The 24,108-nt window shown below is 59.3% G+C and overlaps 1 protein-coding gene across 2 annotated transcripts in view; it reads left to right on the top strand.

Annotated features, from left to right (window-relative positions):
- Window positions 1-24,108, top strand: part of Tafa5 (TAFA chemokine like family member 5) — a 145,783-nt gene that overhangs the window by 98,696 nt on the left and 22,979 nt on the right. For both annotated transcript variants that reach the window (XM_063243895.1, XM_003461943.4), the window contains exon 3: window positions 19,181-19,308. In XM_063243895.1, coding sequence (XP_063099965.1) covers window positions 19,181-19,308 — 128 coding nt within the window. The remainder of the gene's footprint in view (window positions 1-19,180; window positions 19,309-24,108) is intronic.

Below are 24,108 nucleotides of genomic sequence, written 5' to 3'. Positions count from 1 at the left end.
ACTGCCCTGAACCTTGACGGGAAACAGAACCCCGGGGGTGCCTGACAGAAACTGTGGCTGGCTGCCGCCTCGAGTGTAAGCTGTGCCTGTGAAGGAGGCTGCACTGGTGGCCACGTGGGGGGACTTGGTGCTGACCAGACAGGACAGGGCTGCAGCAGCAGACCAGGAACTCCGCACCCAGTGCCGGCTGGGTCAGGCCCAGGGTGATATCAGATCAGGCATCAGAGCCAACCCCGGGCCCTGTGACTAGAGCAGGCAGGGCCCCAGGTGCCCTCTGTGCCTGGCCAGCTGCAGCAGCATGTGCCAGTCCAGGTGGCCTTGGGGTGCGGCACCCCATGCCTGGTGTGGAGCAGCCTTGGTTGAAAAAGTCTCCCAGTCCCAGGAGGATGTGAGGGAGAGTGGGCGATGCCGAGGCTTGGATTGGGAGCAAAGGTAGAGATTCCTGAGGACCAGAGTCAGGGCTGGGGTCCAAGCTGGGGATACTGGGGAGCAGTCTGGAGATAGGGATCCTCTGGGAAGGGCAGCAGCAGGGTGGTGAGTTCCCTGCCTTCGCGAGTGACGTCCGCCCCTTTCTCAGGGCTCCGGGTGCCGCAGGACCCAGATCCAAAGACCCAAATTAAAACCTCGCTGTTTTCCAGGGAGACCAAGCAAATCAGTCAGCCAGCGTGCTCTGCACTGTGGGCATTTTCCAGGCCACCGTCTGATTTAATTTCTGCTCCTGTTTCTTGCCCTATGTGAATCGTAAACTTCCCTGGATGGTGTCTGCTGCCTGCAGAAAGCTCCGGCGCCTCAGGTTGGGCCAGAGCTAGGGGCAGGCGGGTTGAGCTCGAGATGGTTTGTGCTGGCTCTGGGGACTCTGACAGTACGACAGCAAGAAGGGCTGGGGCGAGCTAGCTCTGTGGACTTGATTACTCCCTTCTCTGTGGGCTTCTTAGCTGTGCATAAATGGGCTAACCCTTCTATTCATTCGAGTAAGGCTCGTGGCTGGAGGGATGTAAGGGAGATCAGCTCTCAAAGTCCCTGACCCAGAGAACTGCAGTGCTGAGGATACTGGAGTAGAGACGCTTCCTGACTGACCTTGGCACGGGGTACATTTAAGTGGGGTACTGAGGGATAAAGAGGAGCTCACCAGAAAAGCTTCTCTTGTGGAAGAAGGGTACAGGCACTTCCTGGGCTTTAACCTCCATGGCCTTGTCTCTGGCCTGGAGCATTTTGGGTCACCAGTCCCCAGCAGTGTGTGTGAGTCCATCCAGCTGACAATTGTCAGGGAAAGCAAGCTGGAAGCAAGCCAGCCTGGCTCACACCTTGCCTGCCGGTTACCTCAGGATGGACCAAGGACAGAGATCTTAAGACCCAAAGCTGTCAGCCTCCAAGCAGGAGCAGCCAGATCTCCGTGAGCTTGTGTCTAGGGAAGACACTCAGCTGTGAGCCCGAAAGGAAAGCGGATGCACTGGGCTTTATCCAAACAGGAAGCAGAGCAGCATCCGCGCAGACCTGAAAGCTGGCGGGGTCCGTGGCACGGGGCAGATCCAGCCCGGCTGCTCCACAAGGGTCTGGACAGGGACGGCACAGGACGGAGGGAGAGGATGCTGGTGCCCACACAGAGCAGGCTGGGGAGTTCAGGCCCACACGGGCCGTGACAGCCTGGGAGTGGGCACATTGCGCCCGGTGCCCATGCAGTGTGTCTCCCGAGCCCCACACCTGCTGGCCACACTGTGCACCACCCAAGGACCTGTGTGAGGGGAGCCACGTGCTGACCACAGTGACATGAGAGGCACAGGAAGCACAAACCTAGAGAAGGGAGGGGCTGGGGCTGCCAGCGCCGGGCATGTAGGTATAAGACCTGGATGCCCTTCCAGGTGCTGGAAAAGTCTTCTGAAAACCACCCGTCTGCACTCACACGTCTTTGGGCAGGTGCTGCAGGGACCAGCTCTGGAGGGGCTGTGCCAAGACCCCACATCACCCCCACTGCCTCCTCTGTGCGTGGAGTCTGGGGCAGGGCGGGCTACTGAAGGTCTCTTTCAGTTAACATCAGGGTAGTTTCCAGCATTGCATTGTGGCCCCCAGCTCTGCTGTGGGTCTCCCCGCCCCAGGACCCCTGCAGATGTACCACGTGGGCCACTCCAGGTACCTGCATGAGCAACGGGGGGACCTGCCACACGCTGCCCCAGAGAGGACAAGACTCAGCTTGCACAGCCTCTGCAGCCCAGGTCTCTCTGCTCCGGTGTCCACACCCAGGAGACAGAGGCTGACATGACTACTAGGAGAGAGCAGGAATCCTCCATATCAAGGCATACGACAGCTGTTTACCAACATAGTAGGTAACGGAGATGAGACGGGCGTCATGCTGGAAAGAGACAGCCAGAACTGACACAGGAAGAAGCTGAGAGTCTGCGTAGTCCTGTGATGGGAAGCGCCCTGGGTCATCAGAGCTTCCAAGGAGCAGATGGCTCCCCTGAGGAATTGGACTACACACTTAAAAATCTAACCCCAGTCCTCCTCGGAGTTTTCCAGGCATGGAAGAGTGGGGAGCACCTCTCGGAGAGCCCAGGCTGTGAGGTTGGGGTTGCCCCAGTACCAGAGATGTCAGCAAAGACCACCAGAAAACTTCAGCAAAATCCTATAGTGGAAGAGAAGGGCCGCACACCAGGGCTGGGTGGACTTTGTCCGACAGTCAACCACTGTGACATGCTTTGCTAGAAACCAGGAAGAGAAGAGAACGCCCTCAGAGCGACGCAGAGCGTGAGCTCTGTGCGTGTGGAAGGGGAGACGGGCACATCGTCTGTTGAATCAGGAGCATGACAGGTGCTGCTGACTGGGACCTCAGTCCCCTGGGCTGCCAGGAAGGAGAGGGACACCTCACCCTGATGTATCGATGACGTGCATCATGCCCTCTGCGCTCCGATGTAATACCACCAACTCCCTCAGCTTCGCTTTCAATCAGGAGCGAGCATAATGAGCATCTCTGAGAAGAGACAGCTGTGGCGAGGCTTTGACGCAATTCTCTCCAGGAAACCAAGAACTGACAGCCCCGGCGTGCGGTGGCAGCCCCTGTGGGGACACTCCCATCACCCTAGGAAGAGTGAGTGAAGATGGGGAGCACTGAGATGCTTCTGCCCCACTCCACACCTGGCACAGGGCATACGAGGGTCCTTGTATCAGGGGAGCAAGGTCCTGCTACCGCGTCCCAGTCCCTGTGAGAGTGCTCAGCAGCTGCCCCAGCTCTCGCGGTGGATGAGCATGGTGACAGCCGCGGCCTCGGAGGCAGCCACAGATGGCAGAGTGTGGTGCGTGCTCAATGAGGCTGGCGCACGCAGGTTCACATGGTGCCAGCTTCTGCCCCGGGGCTGCCGGTGTGTTGCTTCCGAGTGGTTTCCCAAATGTGGGCTGAGGGAAGCATGGCTGTCGCTGTGGGGATGGTGCACACCAGGAAGCACCAGCCGGCCAGGTGCCACTCAGAAAGCCACTGTCCCTCCCGCAAATGCATCTGCAGCTCTGAGCGGCTCCAGACCTGTTATCCATATACAAGGAGAAAAAAACGCTTGGAGATTCAGGGAGACGTGGGGGGGGGCATGACGTGGCGTGAAGGACTGGGGTGCCCTGGGGACTCAGGGCACGGTGACAAGAGCCCCAGAGGAGGGGTCACAGCATCCAGGACAGTGTGGCATCTGAGCCCATCATCCTCAGTCAGGTGGTGTTTGGGAGCCCTGCTCAGGGAGGGCACCTCCCAGCCCACAAGCCTGGGGCTGTGCCCCATGCCTGCAGAGGACGTAGGCAGCAGCCTGCTGGTGAGCACATCCACCGCCCAGCGTGTTAGCCACGGCCTCTGTCTCTCACCAGGCTTTGGATGAATGGGGAGTTGAACCCCAGCAGCTGGAATCCAGCCATGGGACTCCAAATCTTGTGGACCAGCTGTGAGGGAGAAATTTGCTGCCTGACCCACTGTCCTGGCCTCTCTAGGAGAGGACAGAGGGACCTGGGCTGTGTCCACCCGGTCCACAGCCCCTGCCTGAGGAGCCGAGTGAGGTGGTGAGTGAGGGTGGATGGGACGCCAAGCCAGGGAGCCTCCCAGGAGGCAGCAGTGTCCTCCCAGCAGGAGGCAGCAGTGTTTCCGTGCTGTCCCTCTTCCGTGCTATTTCCGAGCCCTGCGGTAAGTGGGAAGGCTCTCAGCCTGGTGGCTGGCAAAGGGCTCTGCTGTGCATTGCCCGAGGGCCAGGACCTGCCACCTGCAGCTGTGCCCTCCGCTGTGCATAGCACGCACCGCTCAGTAGAGGGAAAACCCCACGGTGTCTTTGACGCTGCTCAGCATCTCGGTCTGGTTTAAATGACTGATGACAAATGAACCACAGCCAGGGCTGGTGTAGACGAACAGTCTCATTTGATCTCATTGCTGTGTTGATCAGAGGTTTTAAAGTGGGCAAAGGCCTGGCCCGACCTCCTCCCAGCCCTGGCCACTGTGAAGCTGCCTGGGGAGGGCACACTGTCCCGATTCGGGCACCCTGGGACCCACAGGGATCACTCTGTCTTCAAAGGTTCTGTCAGATCCAGTCCTGGGGTGCTCAGGGAGGAGTCCAGGCCTCAGACATGGCGAGCGCGCCCGCCCCAGAACTGCAGCGTGGGGACGGATCCATCCAGGGAGGATCAGTGCTGACAGCCACGTGGACACACAGAGGCCATGGGCCTGGCCACCCTCATTGCTGAGGTTACACAGCAGCCCTGAGTGCAGGCACAGACCACAGAGTCAGCACCCTGCAGTACTGCCTGGCACAGCTTTGCCCACCTGTATGAGGTCTGGGCTTCCTGGGTCATCCCTGCCTGTGGCATCCTCACCTGTCCGGTGCTAGGTTCTCTCCCCCCATGGAGCAGGCCTGGCCCCTGGATAGGGAAGGAACTCTCCTGTGTGCCATCCCAAGCAGGGGATGCAGCCTGGGGTTCCCAAGTCCATGGTGATGCCCAGGCCTGCCCCACAGGAAGGTTCAGCAGGAGGCTGGAAAGGGAGTGAGAGGGACCTCCCAATGGGGGCATGGCCGGAAGAAGCTTGCAATTCACAGCCTCCTGAGGCAAGCCAGCCTTGCAGGCCTGGGTCGAGGCAAGAGGTGGTGGAGACGCGTGTCAGTGAGGAGGCAGGCACGTGGCGTGACATGGCATGAGGCTGAGCTGGCTGACGAGGGGCTGGCCCGCGTTCTGGGTCCTTCTGGAGGTGGCCGGGATCCAAAGCTTGGGGTGCAGCGAGCTGAGCTGGTGTGGTCTTGGGAGCCGGCCCTGGGCAGCGGCTGGCGAGGCTGGCCTGATGCTGGGGGAGCTCAGGGCACCGGGCTCTGGCTGGGCGGACAGGAAGCGGGGCAGCCGTGAGCTCGGGCTTCCAGGGCCAGGAATGGAGCTCACCCGTGGGCTCTCTGCGTGGTGCCCAGCAGGAGTGGGGCTGGGGCTGTCAGCAAGACAGGGAGATGGCCTGCAGCGAGTCACTGGGGGAGACTGAGGCAGCCGAGGGCGCGGAGCCCAGGGTGGAACAGTCAGTGGCCACAGAGGGGTCGTCCTTTCCCCCTCCTGGTCTCTGGGCAGCTGTTAGCAAAAGGAAGGGCAGGCAGCGCCCAGGGCAGAGGCCTCCCCACAGCACTGCAGACAGCTGGCAGTGTGTGGCCACTCGAGGCCGCGTGGGCAAGGCCCATGGGATGCACGGACCCAGGGAGCCAGGGAGAGACACGGCGTCTCCACACCCAGGACCAAAGGATCGGGCAGCACCGGGCTGCTTGCTCTGTCCATGCATGGGCTGCAGGAGGGCAGGGTGCCTGTGTTCTGCTCGGCAGGCTGCGGACTACCCAGCTGTCCTTGAAACCCTTCACCTCGCTGCCCGAGTGACCGTGGACCGGTCGCCTCCCTACCAGCACCATCACCTGAGTCTCGGGGTCTCCAGACTCCCCCAGTGTGATGAAGCCACATGGGGCTGTGGACGTGGAGATCCCTGCCCTAGCAACCCTGGGCTGGCCCGGGCTTGCTTTGCCCTGGAAGATGAAGGCCTCACCACCTGTTGTCTAAGAGACAGCTTAACCACCTGTCCTCGACCCCACAGCCCTGGATTCTGCCAACTTCAGATCAAAAATACTGTTATGGCAGTTTGCATCAGTATGCATCCGGGTAGACGCTTTTCTCACTGTGACCCATAATCAATGCATTCCTTTCCTGTATTGTGATGGACAAGTCAGCCAAGGGTGATCTACACTGAATCCAAAATGAGGGAGGGTCTGTTCTTACAGACCTGTGACTTTTGACGTGCACTGGGCACACACAGGGCGACGTCAAAGCTCCGTGCCGCTGGCTGGTCCCGCCATGCCCTGCAGATTCCCCGGTCTGAGAGCTTCCTCCCGTGGCTTCCCTCAGCCATGCAGAGGGCATTCGCACTGCCTTGCACGGTGACCTGTGGCGTCTGCATACGGCAGAGCTGTGCATCAGCCTCCATCGACGCTGCCAAGGTGTGCGTGCCCTGTGCTGCACAGGGCTGGGGAGCAGGCTGAGCTCCTCGCACCTTGCTGGGCGCCCATCCCTCACGGTGTCGTGATCCTGAACACAGAGCCAGTGACCAAGCTGGTGTCCTGCCGGTTGGGTCCCTGCCACTGCCATCGCTTTGCTAGAAGTGGCAGGAGTTCGCCGTCCTCTGCCTCTGAGCCCCGCCACCTGGATCCACACCTGCTCTGTGCTCCCTTTTCCTTTGCAGAGTGAGGTGCATGGAGCAAGCAGAAGTCCTTAACCCCCGCAGGTCCAGCCCCAACACCCATGTCTTAGAGTCCTGAGCTGCATCACCCCAAGGCCGTGCACCCCTCCTGCCCTCCTCCGAGCTCTCGCCCCTGCTCTGTGTGGGCTTCGTGTTTCAGGGGTCCGAGACCACTCTCCAGTTTCCTTTGCTCTGCATGCAGGCATCCCACAGACCCAGCAGCATTTACTGCAAAGTTCCAGCCGTTACTCATGGTGATTTTATGTGAGGTCTGAAACGCTTTTTTGAGGCAGAATGGAGATGGGACTGCTCGCCGATTCTATTCCGGCTAATTAGCTAATCATTCCGCCCTGTCTAATCAGCTGGAGCTGGGGCTGAGCTCACGTTGACTGCTATGTATACCCCCGCCCCATGCTAACAGCGAGACTATGGGATTCTGCTTCCGCTTCATTTCCCAAGGTGGGACTGTTGCGGGGAGGTGGCCTTGCTCCCACTTTCCCGTCCCCTGCTTTGTCCCTTCAGCCCTGACCTCCCACCCCATCTTGGGAAGCATGGCTAGTTCCACAGGGCGTGGGACTGCCACAATCTCGAGGGTCATCTGGCCTGCTGGCCTTTCTTGTGGCCTTGTGGGAGAAAGTTCAGGGACCACTGTGCCCCTGGGGAGGCAGAGCCCACAACATCCCAGGAACTGTCCAGGAGATTTGTCCCCATCAAATGTGAGTGAGCAGCCAGGGGAGGACCCCAGGGGCTATGCCCCCCTCAAAGGGAAGGGTACTGAGCTCTCTCTACAGTCCAGGAGCAGCTCCTGGCCATGCGGTTGGCTGTGTAGTGTCCACCTGGAGCTGAGCTGTGCATTTGTGTGCTTCAGAACCTTGCATTCCTGAGAAGTTGTGCTTTCCGTTAGGAGAGGCACGGAGGGCTGGAACCCTCGTGTTATTGACGAGCTGAGGTCACAGTTCACACAGGGTCCTCAGTGCAGTGAGTGCTCTGGGCTTCGCCACTCATGCAGCATTGCAAGTCACCAGGGTGGCGTCACCCAGAGCCCCAGAGCTCCACCTCGGCTGAGCCTTTCCTGGAAGGAGGACCCAGCCACGCATCTGGGTCCACCCATCCCACCCCACAAGGAGTGAGAAGGAGGAATTCAGGGAGCAGTCTTGCAAGGGACCCCTCTCCTCTGGAAAGCTTCAGTGGCATGAAAGATTTCATTGGAAATGGTGCGTGGCCAGGCCGGCAGGGCACAGGGACCGGAAGCCGGGCAGCAAAGATCTGGCGGCTACGGCCTGGGAGCAGCCTGCTGAGGCAGGCTGGCAGCCGCGGCTGTCGGCTTGGTTACTGCTGCCTAATGCGTGATTGTCCACCTGCCTGCTGCTTTCACCCACAAGAAGGGAGCATCCTGTCCTGGAAGGGCCGCTGTCCAGGGTGAGAGGAAGGGCCGGGAAGAAGAGAGGAAAGATTGCAAAACTTCTCATAGAATTACATTTCCTGAAATAGCTGTAACTGTGACCGTGATGCATTTGCCGCCTTATTGGTCCTGACACGGCCACAGCGCCTTAGAGACCGGCAGTCTCCCCTCCTCGCACCCCTGCCCGCCCGCGCGCCTCTCTCCTGTTGATATTTATTTATCTCAAGGCTTCACTTGAATATCGATGCCGCTCAGGACCCCACACTGCACTGTGGCTCGCCGCCCGCTTAATTCAATTTCTCCTCCATTCCAAGTCCCCTGACAGAAGTAATCGGCTTCCCGCTGCCAGGGCTGCTGCGTTCCGGTCTCCAGCTCCATCCTGGGGGAGTGATCCCCAGCCCAGCCTGCTGCTGGGTTAACTCCTTCCCAGTTTACAGATCGGTCACAGCGAGAAAAAGACCTCACCATCCAGGTGGGCGTCACAGTGGCCTGCATGTCTGTTTCCTCCCAAAATGCACCTGCTGAGACCCTGGCCTCCCAAAAGATGGTGCAGAAGGTGGGGCCTTAGGAGGGGGCCTGGGCCAGGGGAGCAACACCCTACAGAAGAGGGCACAGTCCCTTCAGCCTTCTGCCATGCGAGGATGTGGTCCGAAGGAGCATTCTGGGAAACAGACTCCAGCTCTGCTAGTGCCCAGACCCTGGACTTCCGGTGCTCAGACCCGTGAGACACAGACGGCAGTGTTTGTCCAGCAGTGTGAGTGGGCTGAGACGGGCATGGCCTCAACTTAGGGTGCTTAGGAATGAGGTGCAGCTGCAGGTCGGCCTGGCCGCAGGGTTCACCTGCTGGAGGTGGGGAGACCCACTTGGAGGAAGGCTCGGCCACATTCCCCCCCTCCTCGCAAGCCCAGGCAGCCGCCTTCCTGTCTTGCCAGGTCTCATAACCCTAAGCCTAACCCTAACCCTAACCTTCATGTGATGCTGCAGCCCTGGGGAGGACAGGGACACCTCCTGACCACGCATCGCTGGCCCACAGGTGTCCAGTCGTGAGGCAGAAAGTCCTCCCGTAGAGCTGTCCACAGGACCAGAGCACCCTGCCTTTGTAGCTTCTTGGGTTTGTCACAAGAAAGGGGCCCTCCTTTCCCACCCAGGTGAGCAGTGTCCTTTCTCCCTGTACAGTGTTGCCCCAAGTGGCCCAGAGCCAGGTGCCAGCAGGGCAGTAGTCCCTTTGGCAGCATCCCCGACACAGGCAGGCCACCTTCTCCCAGAATCCTCCAGCCCTGTGTCTCCTGCTTCATACAGGAGCAGCCAAAGCCCAGAGCCCGGCAGTAATCTCAGGACTCCTCATCGAGAGCCAAGGTCTTGGAGACCCAGGCCAGGCTGGGTCAGGGCCTGAGCTGGCTTTTCCAGTCAGTCAGTTGGAAGCAGAAAAACCAAACCCTGTCCTCTGGCCCCACCTCCATGTCCTTGGCCATGTCTTGGTGACATGGCACAAAGCAAGTAACCCCACCGGCCATGAAGCCAGCAGGAGCCCCTTCTGCAGGAGGGCAAAGGGCAAAGCTGAGAACAAGTGTGGGCACCGTGTAGTGGGGGGCAGGGGCAGGAGCTCGTGAGAGCTCCGGGCTGGCCCTGGGGACAGCTCAGGGCTGGCTCCGGCCGCCCGTAATCTTGTAATTGGCCGATAATCACTGTGTGCGCTGTGCAAGTTGGCCATCCTTAATAGTGGTTTTTATAGTAAATAAATGCAGTATTTGTTACAACTCCTTCACCTAGGGCAGTTTTGCTCAGAAGAGGTCACTGTGATTTGGTTACAGAGTGAACTTGGAGTGTGCCGTTCAGCTCAGGCTCCCGCCGGGGGAGCGTGCTGCATGTTGACTCCTTAAGAGGTGCTGGGGACAGGTTGGGGCACTTGGTCAGCACACACTCGCATTGCTTTTTGGTGGCCTGCATCGTGCCAGTCCCTGCCCAAGCCACCACCCATGATGAGCCCTCTGCTGACAGGGACAGGGAGAGGACAGCAGCCAGTGTGGCCCGAGCAGAGAGGAACCCAAGGTCGGGGCTGCCGACAGCAGAGGACTTAGGAGCAGCTGCTTAATGGCCTGAGGATTCTGCCGCCTCATCGGCATGCAGGGAAGCGCTGGGCGGAGGCTTCTGTCAGGGCCCTGACGCAGCAGCATCTCCTGAGTTGTATGAGGGCCATTTCATGTGATGGAGGCTGTTAGGAAATGCAGTGTCTTCGCAGCAGGCTTTATGGGCCTCTGGTGACCCGGCTCTGTGTGATGAATGCGTCCAGGAAACAGCGTTTCCAGAAGCTGTGACGGGGCGCACTCATTCAGCTGCTGGCACAAGAACCCTAAAACTTGCTGAGTCAAACCGTCGCTGCCATGACCCATAAATTGGGGGGGGTGTGTCACCCTGGGGATTGATGAGGAAACACCAGAGGCCCCTGCTCACCCCAGGGACTCAGGAAGCCCGTAGCAGCAAGCACTGAGTCCCTGCAAACACACGCCGTGTGGGGCTCCCCAGCAGCAAGAACTGCAGCCAGCAGCCCGGGAGGGCAGGGCCTCAGCCAGTGCCCGCTGGTGCCCAGGGTGACACTTTCCCCTGATCCGGAGCCTGGCCAACCGTTCCTTCACTTCAGGGTGATCCCAACCTGAAGGCCCCCTGAGGTGCTCAGAGGTACTTATCTGGGTGGCTTGAAACTCCAGTGGCTGCTTCTCTCTGAGGCATCATGGTGTCCTGACATCCTCATCCCTGCTCAGCCTTTCTAGAGAAGCAGCACCTCTGGATGCCTGTGTCATGGAGGCATTACCACAGCTGTTCCTGGAGGGGAACCGGCCATTCCGGCCCACACTGCAGCTAACCCAGATCCAGAGAGGTGGACACAGGGCAGCAGTGGCTCTGATATCTGAGGTGGGTTCAGGGCATCCCCAGCCCTGGTCACCAGACAATGACAGCCCCTCCCCCAAAGCTGGTGGAGAAGTCGGTGTGTGGAAATCACCTGGCAGAGGACACCTCAGCTGGGTATAGAATTTTGGGGCAGTCTGTTTTCCTCTGGAATGCAGAGCTGTGCCTCCAGGTTGTGTCACAGCCACTCAGTCCTGCTCCTGCTGACGCCGTGCCCACCCCTCTCCTCATGGTGACCTGCAGAACACTCACCTCTCTCCAGACCGCTGGACTCAGATGTGACATGGCTACATCATTGGTGTGGAGACACCTGGGGGGCGCAGCCCTGACAGTTCCAGTCCACTTGGACCTGCCGTGTCATCTCTTTGCTTCTCACCTTCCCCCCTGTACCATCCCTTGGGACTGTGGGCAGTTATAATTCAGCCTTTCATGGGCAGTGACCCTACCAGCTGTCGTGGGCAGCCCGAGGTGTGAGGACATTGAGCTCTTGAGATCATAAGTGATCATGGACAGGCCATGGGTGTAGCTGCCTTATGCCAGGTTGTCATTGAGACACACAGATGGGCAAGTGTGCTGGCTGATGGTCACCTGGAAAGTTAACCAGGTGGTCAGCACTGGGAGAGCACCAGACAGCAGCACCTGCTGGCCCCGGGTGACAGCTCCATGGTAGCCTGCCCTAGAGCCCTCTTCCTCGGCCTCAGCTTACTCTCAGTAGGGGCTTTTAACAGCCTCGTTCCCAGAGTAGGAGCTCAGGCTTAGTTTGCAGAAGTGACTTCCTACAGAGTAACATCTGGGCCAGAGCCGGGGGGTCAGGACATAGACCCACTGTCTCATCCGTCCCTGTCCCAGGAACAGTGCCCACCCGAGGATCAATCAATGTTGGGTAACGTGGGTGGATGGTGGGAGAGAACTGGATGATGAGTAGAAGGGTGATGGATGGATGGGGATGGATGGATGGATGGAAGACAGAGAAAGCTGAACGGGAGGCTCGGTGGATGCACAGACAGCTGATGGAGGCATGGGTGAACGGGTGGTTGAATGGATGATGGATTACCAGATGAGTAAACGGGTGGATGATGGATGCATGGATGATAGATGCATGGATGGATGGGTGGATGGATATTTCACACACCTGCCATTGAAGCTCCCATAAACATGACAAGTCTTAAGTCCTAGTGAGGGCTCCCGCTTCCCTCGGGAGCAGGCAGAACTCTGAGCCTCAGTGTCCATTGCCTGTGTCTCCCAGAGGAACTGGCCATCCTCCTGCAAGCAGGTCCTCACTCTGGGTCTTGTCCTCTTCCCTTCCCAAAGACACCTAGCACCAGCCCTCTACGCACCTGGCTTGGCCTAGGCTGTGTCTTTAAAGGCAGAGTGTCCTGTCTGCGTGGGGGACACGTGACTGTGTGGGCCACACCGTGGAGACCACCCTCCCACAGATCAGCTCCGCGAGCCATGGGCTTGGGGCCCCGGAACCAGCCGGAGCGGCTTCTCTGCGTGAATGTCAGACTGAAAACTGCTGTCTCTCCTGTCTTCGCTCTTCACCCGCCGCTGTCAGTTCTGAGGAATTTGCTGGAGAAAGATGATTAGAGTCTTTTCCTCCTGCCTCTTGCGTGTCTCCGTTCTAATGAAATAATGAAACAGGTAGCTCGTGACAGCAGCAGGGCTGGGTTTTCTCCTTCTCTCATCTAATTTGATTACCCGAATTTGGAGTGTTTTGCGCTGTGCTAATCACAAAGCAGGCCCCGTTCTTGAGGGCTGGTGGGGACAGTTCTAGGCAGCTAATGAATCACTGTAATCAGAGAACCATCTTGAAAATTAATACATTCTACTGTAACTATTTAAAGAAAAAATAATTATCGGGACTGTTCTCACTAAATTATGCTGTCTAGAAGTTGTAGAAAGAAAATGCTGTCTAATTTTAAGATGTAATCCGGGTTTTGAAGATTTTTCTTTTCTTAAGTGATTAAAAAACTGAGCATTGAGTTTCAAGAATCAGAGAAGGCTGCCCTGTTCTGCTGGCTTTCCTGGTCCTCGAGTCGTGGTGGCCTCCGTGTGGCACCTACGGTGGGGAGAGTTGTGGCTCTTCCCTCGCCCTGGGGATGTGGCTCTCTGGGTGATGCTGAGGGAGAGGCTTGAGCCTCAGGAAAGAGCCGTGTCCTGTCAGGCAGGACCCTGCTGGACCTGAGGAGACCTGGAGGCTGGAACCTTGCATATTGCCTGCCTCCTGCAGGGCTGACCCCCAGGAGGTCCTCAGTGTAGAAGCCCAGGCTTGAGAGACAAGTGCGAACTCCTCCCTGGGCCCACACATAGGAACCCCACATCTGGAGCCCATCTGAACGAGGCTCCCCATCCCTCTCCCTGTGTCTCATCTCCAGGGTTTTGGGCCTGGGAGGTCTGGCCAGGTCAAGGCCAGCTGAGACCCTCAGAGCTGGAAACATGGCACAGCACCTGCCCCAGCGCCCAGGGTCAGTTTGTGTGGCCCCATGTGTCGTGTGCAGAGGTTCCCCCCTCCTTGAAGGTCCGGGACAGATACTGAGCCCTGAGGCTGTGGCCCAGCCCAGGGGCCCTCCCTTGCCCCTGGTTACCACGGGCTGCCTCAAACCTCCGAAGCCCAGGGCAAAGCCTGCAGCACCTGAGGCAAATTGGGTCAGGGGTGCAGTCTAGGACTGTGCTCCCTGGAGAGACAGGAAGAAGCCACTGCATTTCCTGGTGTTGACAGGTCAGTGGGAGCCTGGCCCCTGTGTGTAGGCAGATCCTGAGGTTGGTCCTGAGGATGGTGGCAAGATGCCAGCAAAGTGCCCCAAAACCTAGAAACCAAAGCACTGCAGACACTATGAGGGCCGCCTTGGAGTGTGGAGAAAAAAAGGAAGCCCACCTACCTGGCATAAGCAAGCAGCCCATCCAGAGAGCTGCTGCTGACCCCGGTGAAGACAGTGGTGATGCTGGTGGTGACGGTGATGATGGTCACGATGGTGGTGGTGATGCTGGTGAGGGTGAGGGTGACCATGAGGTGGTGATGAGGGTGGTGATGGTAATGAGGGGAGAGCATCTGTAGGCTTAGTTGGCTGCTGCAGAGGAAGCAGCTGGATTGGTCCTATTGGGACCTACACAGGGATTCTACACAGAATGGGAAGCAGAGGCGACTTTGCAACCTGATCCTCAGGCTTTGAGGCCTCAGGAATACATTCTGTGGAGCGGGGCAGGCAGAGCAGCTCTGGGCTCAGTGCCCTCCTGAGCCTCTGCCCATCTGTGTCCTCTCGGGCCCCACTTGGCTGAAGGACACAGAGGCAGCTGACCAACTCCAGCTGTGAACAGGCGGAAAACCGTGCAGAACCCATTTCTGTGCTCTGATTGCCTGGGACCCAGGTCTACTCACTGCAGGAGGCTGCAGGTGACAGGGTGTTTACCCATGGCACCCACTACAAGTCCTGAGTCCAGGGGTGGAGATGCCACCGCTTCTCCATAGGAAACCAAGTGTCTTTTGTCTGCCCGCACCTCACCCTTGTCCAAATGCCTGCTCTCCAATTCCTGTGCTTCTGCCGCAGGGAATCAGCAGTGTGAGCCCGAAAGAACTGTCCCCGGATGCCAGTGTTCTCCCCGGGTGGGGACAGAGATGTGGGCCTTCCAGAGTTTTCCTCGTGCCAGGCAGGTGGCTCCTGTGTATTCCTTTGCAGCCCAGGCTGCCTCCCAGCTGGGCTCCTGCGGGCCTGGGCCGGCAGGGTTGTGCCCCACCTGCAGCAGGCCAGGCTTCTCCAGCGAGCAGCAGACACCAGCGGTGCCCCATGCCACTGACCAGCCTGCTGTGACCTGGTAGCAGGCAGGTGCCCAGAGCCTGGGACTCAGGCAGTGTGCAGGCCCCTCAGAGCGCAGTCCCTCCCTGCCCTGCAGCCACTGCTGACCTACATTGTCTTGATTATAACCTTGCAAATATGAACGAATGCAGATCGGAGCCCTCCCAGACCATAAAACCGGAATGAACTGAAACCCATTTACAAATTAAACACAAACAAAACAGCGAAACCAATAAAATTTAAATTTGCAGCATTAATTTTACAAGGCAGATGTTTCTCAGAGACCCAGGCCCCGGGATTGGGCCCCAGGGTGCAGGAGTACCTGCTGCCTTGCGGTGTGGATGTCCCAGCTCACGCCTGGCTCACGTTCGGAGGGTGTGGCCTGAAAGCATGTTAATCGTTCTGTGGCTGTGTCTGTATTTAACTCAGGGCCAGCCCACAAGGCATGTTTTGTGGCGCTTTCTGATAACTTGCTTACTGGCCTGTGTATTTGTGTGAGGACAGCTTCGCCTTGTAGCAGGATCAGGCGCTGCTTTGAACGGGAATAATCCAATTATTGCAGGGGCTGCGAACAGAAAGAAATTTCATTGCACGTTTACTGCACACTTACTGCTAATGAACTGCCCTGGGCGCGGAGGGAGGAGGGAGAGATAGCTGCATGTCATGCTGGGTACTGTGACCCAGGCCTCCCCTGGAGCAGTGTAGCTGGGCCCCCCTCATCCTGCTGGAATTCACCTCAGGTCCCAGGAATGGGTGGGTCCCCACTTACTGGGATTAAACACACCTCTGCCCCAGGCACACCTGTGTGCACAGGCACATCCTCTGCTTGCACAGGTGGTGTGCACAGCTTTGGAGGGGCAGGGGCCCACTATGGACCATACAGGAGACACCTGCTTTGCTCTGGTCACTGCTGTGGGCCACACACTCTCCGGAAGGGCAGGTGGGGAGGATCTCTCGCCTAGAGCACTGGCCCCAGGGCAGAACCTCCAGGCCACGGCAGGCCCTGAGTTCGCTGGAGAAAACTCGGAAGGAAGTTCACAGCCCGACATGGAGCTTGGCCTTCTCCTGTGATGGAACCAACCAGGGTGGAGGACAAAGTCACCAGGCTTCCAGTATCGGAGGAAAGAAGAAGCAGGGCCCCACCCCGGGTGCAGGGCAGCCCTCCTCAGTGGCCATTGCCAGTGTATCTTGTGGGTTGCCCCTCCCTTGAGGACAGGCCTCAGATCGCAACTCCGGCCAGTTCTCCCTGCCCTGTGGTCGCTGACAGCAACTGTGCCCCGAGGGTGTGCCATGCAGGCCGGGCAGGGTCTCACATCTAGTCAGCTGCTGCCTGCAAAAGTACATGCTGAGAACACGTGTGGATGGCTGAGAACACGTGTGGACGTGTGCATTGCTGTGCAATTGTGTATGTGCTCTACTTGTGTGTGCGCGCCTTTGGGAGTGGTATATATATAGTCTGTGTGTGGTGGGTGTTGTGTGCACAATATGTGTGTGTTCCTGCTCCCTGCCGACTGTGGCCAGATCGTAGAGGCCTGTGCAGCGCACCTGGCGGTGCCTTTAGGGCTGGTGGACACAGGCCTGGCAGAACCCATGCGCTTTGCCCCGGAGGCCAGCCGGAACACTCGCCTGCAGCCTCCTTTCCTCTGAGGATGGGGCTCCCTTCTTTCTGTCCTCCAGGTGCTGGGCGCTGCTGTGCCCAGGCTGAGGACCAGTGGAGAGAACGCAAGACATGGGAGACACCCATTCCTGACACTGTCCACGCAGGAGCTGTGGTGGCTGTCACATGTGACAGTGTCTCCACAGAGCCCTGCCATCAGCCTGCCATCAGCTTTTCCCGCCTGTCCTCAGGAAGCTCGGCCTGCTCTGAGTTTCGCTGCTACTTTGGGGGCCTGCTCTGCTGTCCTCACATGACATGGCTTTGTGAGGCGTGGGCATGAAAGGCCCTTTGTCCCAGGGACCTGGTGGCCCAGTGCTGTGCCTCCTGTTGCCTCCAGCAGGAAGTGGCCAGGCAGGGCACAGCACCCCAAGGTTAACAGAGGACCTGAGTGCTGGGCACTGCGGCCAGCATCCCCTAGGCCTGGTCTCCGGCGCACCCCTGTCTGGAGGCTGGGCAAGGCCAGTGGTCCTTCCTGTCCGTCCCATCATGAGAGCTGCTTGCGTGTGTGAGGGAGGGTGTATGCTGAGCCTGCTACTCACAGAGCGGGCCTGGTTGTCTAGTCAGCCTGGCTGGGGCTGAGCAGGGCAGTGCCAAGGCCTGGGCCTGAGAGGGCAGAACCAGGGTAGGGTCTGGGGCCGTGGGTCAGGGATGAATTGAGCCACAATGCTGCAGCCAGGATGCATGGCCACATATGGCGCCCTACCTACAGGCTCGTGTGTGCACACATAAACGTGCACACAACAGGTACCCGTGTACACACCTGCACCCGTGCGTAGCAGGGGCCTGTGAAGGGCCCAGCTGGCTGGACATGGATGTGAAGGTGCCAAGGTGGGGTGGGTGACACAGTCCTCAGGTTCTATGCTGCACCTAGCAGGCGTAGCTAACCCACCCCGAGGTGCCCGTGCTCTGCACGCATCTGCAGCTGCTCCTGGGGCCCAGGCGAGGCCGCCAGGTCCCTCCCTCCACCACCCAGGCTGATCTGCAACTTCCCAGACCCCATCCCCCATAAGAACTCCAGGCCTTTGCTGGGCGATGTCACCTGATGACGCAGGCCTGTCCCTGTTCTTGTCACCCATAGCCCACTGCTCCTCCGGGGCGGTCCCTGAGTCAGGGGCCAGAGGCAGGACCTGGTGTAAAGTGGAACCCCAGGGTTGCTGGTTGAAATGAAGGCTTCCCAGGCACAGGGACAGTGGGGATCTCCTCATGAGTGGAGCCCTGTACAGCTGCTCAAATGCCTGGTGTCTGCAGGGTTCACACACTGTTGCAGGCATTTGTGTAGCGACCCTCCCTCTCCTGCTGGGAGAAATCAAAGAAGAAATTTTAGTAACCACCTGTCCTGCGGAACTGCAGCTCTAGTTTATGCAAATGGAGAGTCCTGTGGCTTTTATTATTTTATTTTAAGGAAAAAGTGAAGCAGAAAAGAGCATCCCAGAGGGGTGGGATCCCAGGAGCCTGGGAAGTTGCCAGAGGACCGGGCTGGAGCCAGGCAGTGAGGGGCTCTGGTCCCCTCTCTCCTGAGCAGAGTCTCCGCAGGGTGGGCAGTTGTGGGGCCCAGGAGCCTCCCAGGGCTCTGTGCACCACCAGGCCAGGGCCAGGAAACCCCAAGAAGGAGGAACTCAAAAGCGGGGGCGGGAAGTTCTCAGCTCCTGAGTTACCGGCATCCAGAGGAGAGGAATTTCAAGTGTGCGCTAGAAACAGGTGAGCCCCAGCCGTGGGAGCTCACAGCCCTTCCACACGGGGATGCCTACCAGATACAGTGAGCCATGGTGGCCACCAGTGCCGCCACCCTCACCTCCTCTGACGTGGCATCAGTCTCAGGCTTTCATGGTTTGTTATTTTCCTGTGTTCTCCCTTCTCTGACCTGGCAGTTGAAGTTGGGGGCAGAAGCCAAAGAGTGCAGGCACGCGTGTCTGAGTTAACCCTGGGCAGAAGCAGCCCTGGCATGCGTCCCTCTAGGGTCCAGTGTGCCTCTGTGGGTCTTGCTTTGGGAATCATGCGGGGAGGTGGTTAGAGGCCCATTCAGATGGAGGTGATGTTTTTCCCTGTGTGAGGAGTTCCCTAGTGCTCTTGGGAGGTTCTGGACAGAAGGTTACAGTGAAGCCATCAGTGGCCGCGCTGTGGGCTCCTCGTTCCGGGCTTCCTTTCCCAACCTGATCTCTGGCCTTCCTGTGCCTGGGCCAGGAGGCCCAGGGAAGAAGTCGGTTTGGGCTTCAGGGTCCCTGGGCTTAACAAGTCAGTGGTCACCTCCCACAGACCTGTCTCTCACCAATGCCCAGTTCCACCCTGCCCTGTGGCCCCAAGGACCACGCCTTAGGGTCAGTGCATGGCTGCAGGGTAGGGACACAGTCACTGTGAACTCAACCAGGTCCTGCCCGCCTGGCTCCTGGCATCGAGCCCTGGCACCCTCAGGGAAGGGCCCTTGGAGCTGCTCCTTGAAAACGTTGCCATGACCTTTGGTTGCTCCGTGCTGGTGGTGACAGGGCAGCAAAGTCCAGCTTGGGAGACCATCCCCTATCTAGAGGACAGAGTATCAGGCCAGCTTCCCACTGCCTGTCCCTGGAGTCACTGAACCTGGCATATGAGGCCGCACCAGGAGCTGCCCAGGGCTTCCGGAGATGTCCAGTGCTGAGAGCCGGTGCCGGGACTCAGGCCCTCGAGGCCGTCCGTGTGTGCAGGCGGGCAGCATGCTGACTGCTGTGTCCTTCCTCTCTCCGCAGCCCGCATCATCAGAACCAAGCAGTGGTGTGACATGCTCCCCTGCCTGGAGGGGGAGGGCTGCGACCTGCTCATCAACCGGTCCGGCTGGACGTGCACACAGCCTGGAGGGCGGATAAAGACCACCACGGTACGTGGCCCGCTGTTGGCTGTGGGTGCTGGGAGGGGCCTGTGACGGGCAGGCGGCAGCAGTGGCCACGCATCAGGCAGAACCATCATCTCCTCTGCTCCCTGCCTTGCCCTAGGACTGTGGCCCCAGCAGCCTGACCCAGATCAGACGGTCATCATTTGGTGACCTCAGGGACAGGGCAGCGGACCCAGAACCATCAGGAGGGCTGCTGTCATGTTGGGGAGGGTATCTGGTATCAGGGTTCACGTGGGGGACCTGTCAGGTTCCCCCGACCTGAGAAGGAGCTTCTAGACCTTTCTAAAGCACCAGGACTGGGTTGGGCTCTGCAGGATTCTGCTCTCCAGGTGTGGTGTGGTGGCTGTCTGCTGACCATAAGGACACTTAGTCCCTCTTCATCCCACTGGCCAGGTGCTGTTAGCTCCTCTAAAGAAACTGTGGCTGACTGGGTCCCCGGAAGCACTCTTCCCCCGTGGCTGGCTTGGGGTCCTTTTCTGGGGCCTTTCTCGAACATTCCTTCCCCGGATGCTGTGAGCTGTTCTCCCTTGTGATATCCAATGGGTGCCTCTGGGTGCTCCAGTGCCAGGCTGCGGGGCTGACCTCTTCTAGTGGCTAATGCCACCCCAGTCTGGCTCTCCCCTCAGGAGAAGGTGAGACTGGACCCCCGTCCCCCTGCCAGATCAGTCTCTGTGGTGGCAAGAGCCCTAGAGCCCTAGGAAGGGGCCAGAAAGCACCCGAGTCCTCTTCAGGGACTGCACAGGCTGGGGCTGCAGCCCACTGCTAAGGCCACCCCTTCTGCCTAGTCCTGTGTGAGACCCACGTGGCCTGTCCTAGCCGCGTACCCCAGAGGCTACTCTAGCTGCAGGTACCCAGGCAGGGCCACAACCACCTGGCTCTGAGCACACTTCGGAATGGGGCTGTGAAGCCACAGCATGTGTCCCCACCGCAGCTGGAGGTCAGGGCTGCAGCCTCAGGTCCAGTGGGTTGTCCCGAATCCTGCTGTGGGGGCAATTCCCTCAGCCCGTGCCAGCCGGGAGTTCCTCCCTAACTGTGGCTGTCTGGGAGTGGCGCAGCCCACTAGGCTCCTGGGTCTCCCGCACAACAGTGTGAGCAAAGCTGGCTCCATGCCGGGTCCAGTGCACACCAGTGCCGAATCCAGGGTCTCCCTGCCCCCGGGGCAGTGCTGCATCCAGGCTTCCTCCTGCTTCCTTCCCACCCTGGCACTCCTGGCTGGCAGCTCCCGAGGTAGGTGGTAACCTCCAGAGCATCTGGGTTCTCAGGCCAGGGTTGCCCATGCAAGTACTTCCAGAAAGACAGGGACCAGTGAGAAGCAGCCCCAGACAGTGGGAGGCCCGTCCTGAGAGAGGGCCCAGGGGTCTGCATCTGGACACACAGGGACCATGACTGCAGCCGGCCTCTCTGCTAAGTCAGTGCAGCCCCCAAATTCATTCGTAGAGGAGGTGAGACTCGAGAGGACCCTGGACCCCTGTGGCCCCTATAGGGAGGTCCCTGCAGCCCCTGTGGAAAGGCTGTACCCTCCATGGTGGGAACCCGGTGAGCAATAAAGGCATCACAAGCCTGGATGACCTCTGGCCCCTCCAAGAACGTGGGCCATGCTTCCGTGCCCTGAAGTAAGGCGTCACGGTGAGGGGTCTCCCCAGCCTTCTCAGCCAGGCTTGGGACTGTCGCAAGGCCAGCAGCCAGGTGGCAGGTCAGGCTGGGACAGAGGGCATGAAGTCGTCCTCAGCAGCCCCCTGTGTGTGTGGCAGTGGGTGGGCGGGGCCCCACACCTCTTCTTGTCCTGCTGCCTGGTCTCGCTCTGCTGTGCCCAGGGACCGTGGGGGCAGAGGGTCGTGACGGTGGACTGCAGGGGGCAGGCCAGGGCCCACACAGGAGCATGCTGTCCTCCGGGCCCTGTCCCCTCCTGGTGTCCCGGGGCTCTGTGATGTGTCCGCCCTCTTGCCTGGCCTGGGCCAGCTGAGGGAAGGGGAGTTGTTGTGGCCACCATAAAATCTGTAGTACCAGGACCATCCAGGGAGCTGTGCTTACTTGGCCCATTACACTTCTACGCAGCATTGTCATTTTAATGCTGCCGGTCTGAGTTTAATCATCAAATTAGAAGCCTCACGGTCCGCCTGTTAGCAGCAGCTAGGCGCAGAGGTGTAGGCAGGGTGAAGCCGGCTACGGTCACCCCACTTTTTACCCGTGCAATCACATACGCATGTGTAAGGACTGATCCAGAGGGGTTCGGACTCAGGGGTGTATGTGGGGCTGTGTCCTCTCAGACAGGTTCTGCCATGGCCTCTGCAGTCCACGCTCAAGCACGGGGTGATGGAGTTGTGAAAAATACCTCCCAGGTCACATAGGGAGGGAAGGCAGCAGTTTCCTGCCGTCCCAAGGCTGTGTGACCAGCTGTCCAGGGCCGCACGCAGCCAGGGACCGTGGTCAGACACTTCTGCCCCGAGTCTGCCCGCAGCGCCGTGGACCCCATCGAGCACAACCTTGGCTCCTGTGTCCCTGAGCCCGGCCACCAGCTGGAGACCTAGGGAGGGAGGCACTTCTGTCTCACTGCTTGTTGAGCCTTTTCCCAGGACTGCAGAGGTCTCACTCCCAGGGCACCGACGTCCTCCACTTGCCACACGAGCTGTCATTAGCTGGATGCGGGCCCTGCTGGAGTACCAGAGGGCCAGGACCTGTCACACCCCTCGGCCCAGCCCAGCTCCACTCCCAAGACAGACGGCAATGTGACTCAGGCTGCTGGGGTCCCCTGTCCAGTTTCCATGCCAAGGTCCCCATGCTTCAAAGCCCCGTCGTAAAGTGAGCTGGCTTCTGTGCGTTCACAGGGCAGGTGACCGCCACTCGGGTCCTCGCTGAAGTCACTGCTTCCCAGCCAGCCTGATAGGCAGGAGCTCATTCTTCCCGACCCTAATCCAGGTTCACCTCCAGACTGGCAATCGGGTACCTCCAGGGTACAGAGGCCTCCCCAAAAGTGCAGGGATGGGAAGCGGCTTTCCCGGGCCACCAGAGAAAGATGGTCAGTGGGCTCCAGTGGCAGCTAGCCCTTTATGTCCTCAGAGTCAGCAGTGTTGTTGCCCAGCTGTGCTGCTGTGGCAGGGTGTGGAGGGTCCTGTGCAGACACAGCACTGTTTTACACAAGGCTCGGGCATCCTGGTGCAGCCCAGTGGATGCCACAGGCACCATCAAGTTCACACTGCTGCACACCGGGATGGGGACTCGGCCTCCCCCTACCCCTGTCTTCTCCCCGTGCCTGTGGCCTCTTCTCTGGCTGTGTGAGTCCTTTAACCGAGTCTTCCTCCTAACCAATCAAGGGGAAGAAAAGGACCACTGGCCCATCTCCCTGCCTCAGGAGCTCCTGGGCCTGCTCCTGCTCTTAGGGGTGTGAGGCCAAGGCTGGCTGCCACCCGGGATCCTGGATGCACTGCGAGCCTCCAGGAGGCACCCCGGAGGGTGGTGGCAGTAGCTGTGATTGTCCAGGGCCTGACTTCCAGAATACCTTGTGGACACTTGCTGGGCAACTTCCCGTGGCCTCTCAGGCCTGCTAAGTCCAGCCATGGAAGCTGCAGCCAGTCAGTTTGAGTGACCATGATGGCCAGTTGTTTGGAAGGCCAGGAAGGCGGGGTTCGCATTGGCAGGGAATCCTCAGAGGACAGGACTTCCTTCCTGCACCCTGGCCCTCCTGCTGCAGTCTGGCCCCCAAGCACTGTTGGCGATGTGTCCCCAAGTGGGCTTACCCTGGGGCCAGGGGCATGGGCAGTGTAGTTGTCTCAGGGGCTGCAGGACCCGGCTCACACAGATTTTGGGCCTCTTGCCCTGCTCGCCAGCTCTCTAAAAGCCAGGTTGAACTCTGGAGCCAGGCCACGTAGAGCTGAAACTCACCATCCCACGCCACGGTCACCTCCTGACCCCTTAGACTGAGTAAATGAGGGCTGAGGGACTTCCCTGTCCTCATAAATTGGGTTTCCGAGAGTTGATGGTTTTCTCATAAATTGGTTCTAAGAAGCCTGGTGATTCCGTCCCAGTGCCCTGCAGTGCCCAGGGCTTGGGTCAGAACCCCGCTCCGGCCACCACTGCTCCCCATCCTGGCTGTGACCACCCATAGGGAGCCCACTGCTGTGACACTCCAGACCTCCTCCTGTCACCCCATCATTTCTATGTGTCCCCGGAGGGGGCACCCCTCAAGGGCAGGCCTGCCTGTGCCTCGGAGCCCCCTACCCTGTCCCTCCCGGCCCGCATAAGTAGCGTGATGAATGGACTCACTGATTAACCCGACGGGCACACGCTGACGTCTGTATTTCCGAGATCACTGCTTCTCTGCGAGTGCAGGTCCTCACCCCATTAGTGGGTCGTGAAAGTAATTCAGCGACTCGTGATCAGCATTTGAAAGGAGGGGAAATGGATTAAAGCCCAGTGAGTCAGGTCACGGGGGAGTCCCTCTAATGAGCGGGGTGCACATGCCTGGGATCACATGGGAGATGGGAAGCCACAGTCCTGGGGACATCTCTGCACTGTCTGATGTGACCCTGGTGACCAGGGCGGGAGCAGCTCCCCTCCTTGCACTGTGGCAGCTCCCAGTCCCGGGGATGGTCCTCGGGCCCCTACACTTGCTTCTGTCGTAGTCCACTCTGCTCTGGCCGCTGCTGGTCCTGGTAGCAGGGCTGGCAGCCCAGGTGCACTGCGGTCCCATGTGCCTGGCCATTGGGAGGTCAGTGAAGGGGCTCCCTGGGGGGCCTTTAGATACCCCATCGTATTTGCCATGCACATTTCTGCAGTGCTGCGGACCGC

This window comes from Cavia porcellus, unplaced genomic scaffold, assembly GCF_034190915.1.
Source record: "Cavia porcellus strain 051 isolate PalLab524CR breed Dunkin Hartley unplaced genomic scaffold, mCavPor4.1 scaffold_40, whole genome shotgun sequence".
NCBI lineage: Eukaryota > Metazoa > Chordata > Mammalia > Rodentia > Caviidae > Cavia > Cavia porcellus.
This window is presented reverse-complemented; position numbering and strand designations above follow the sequence as displayed.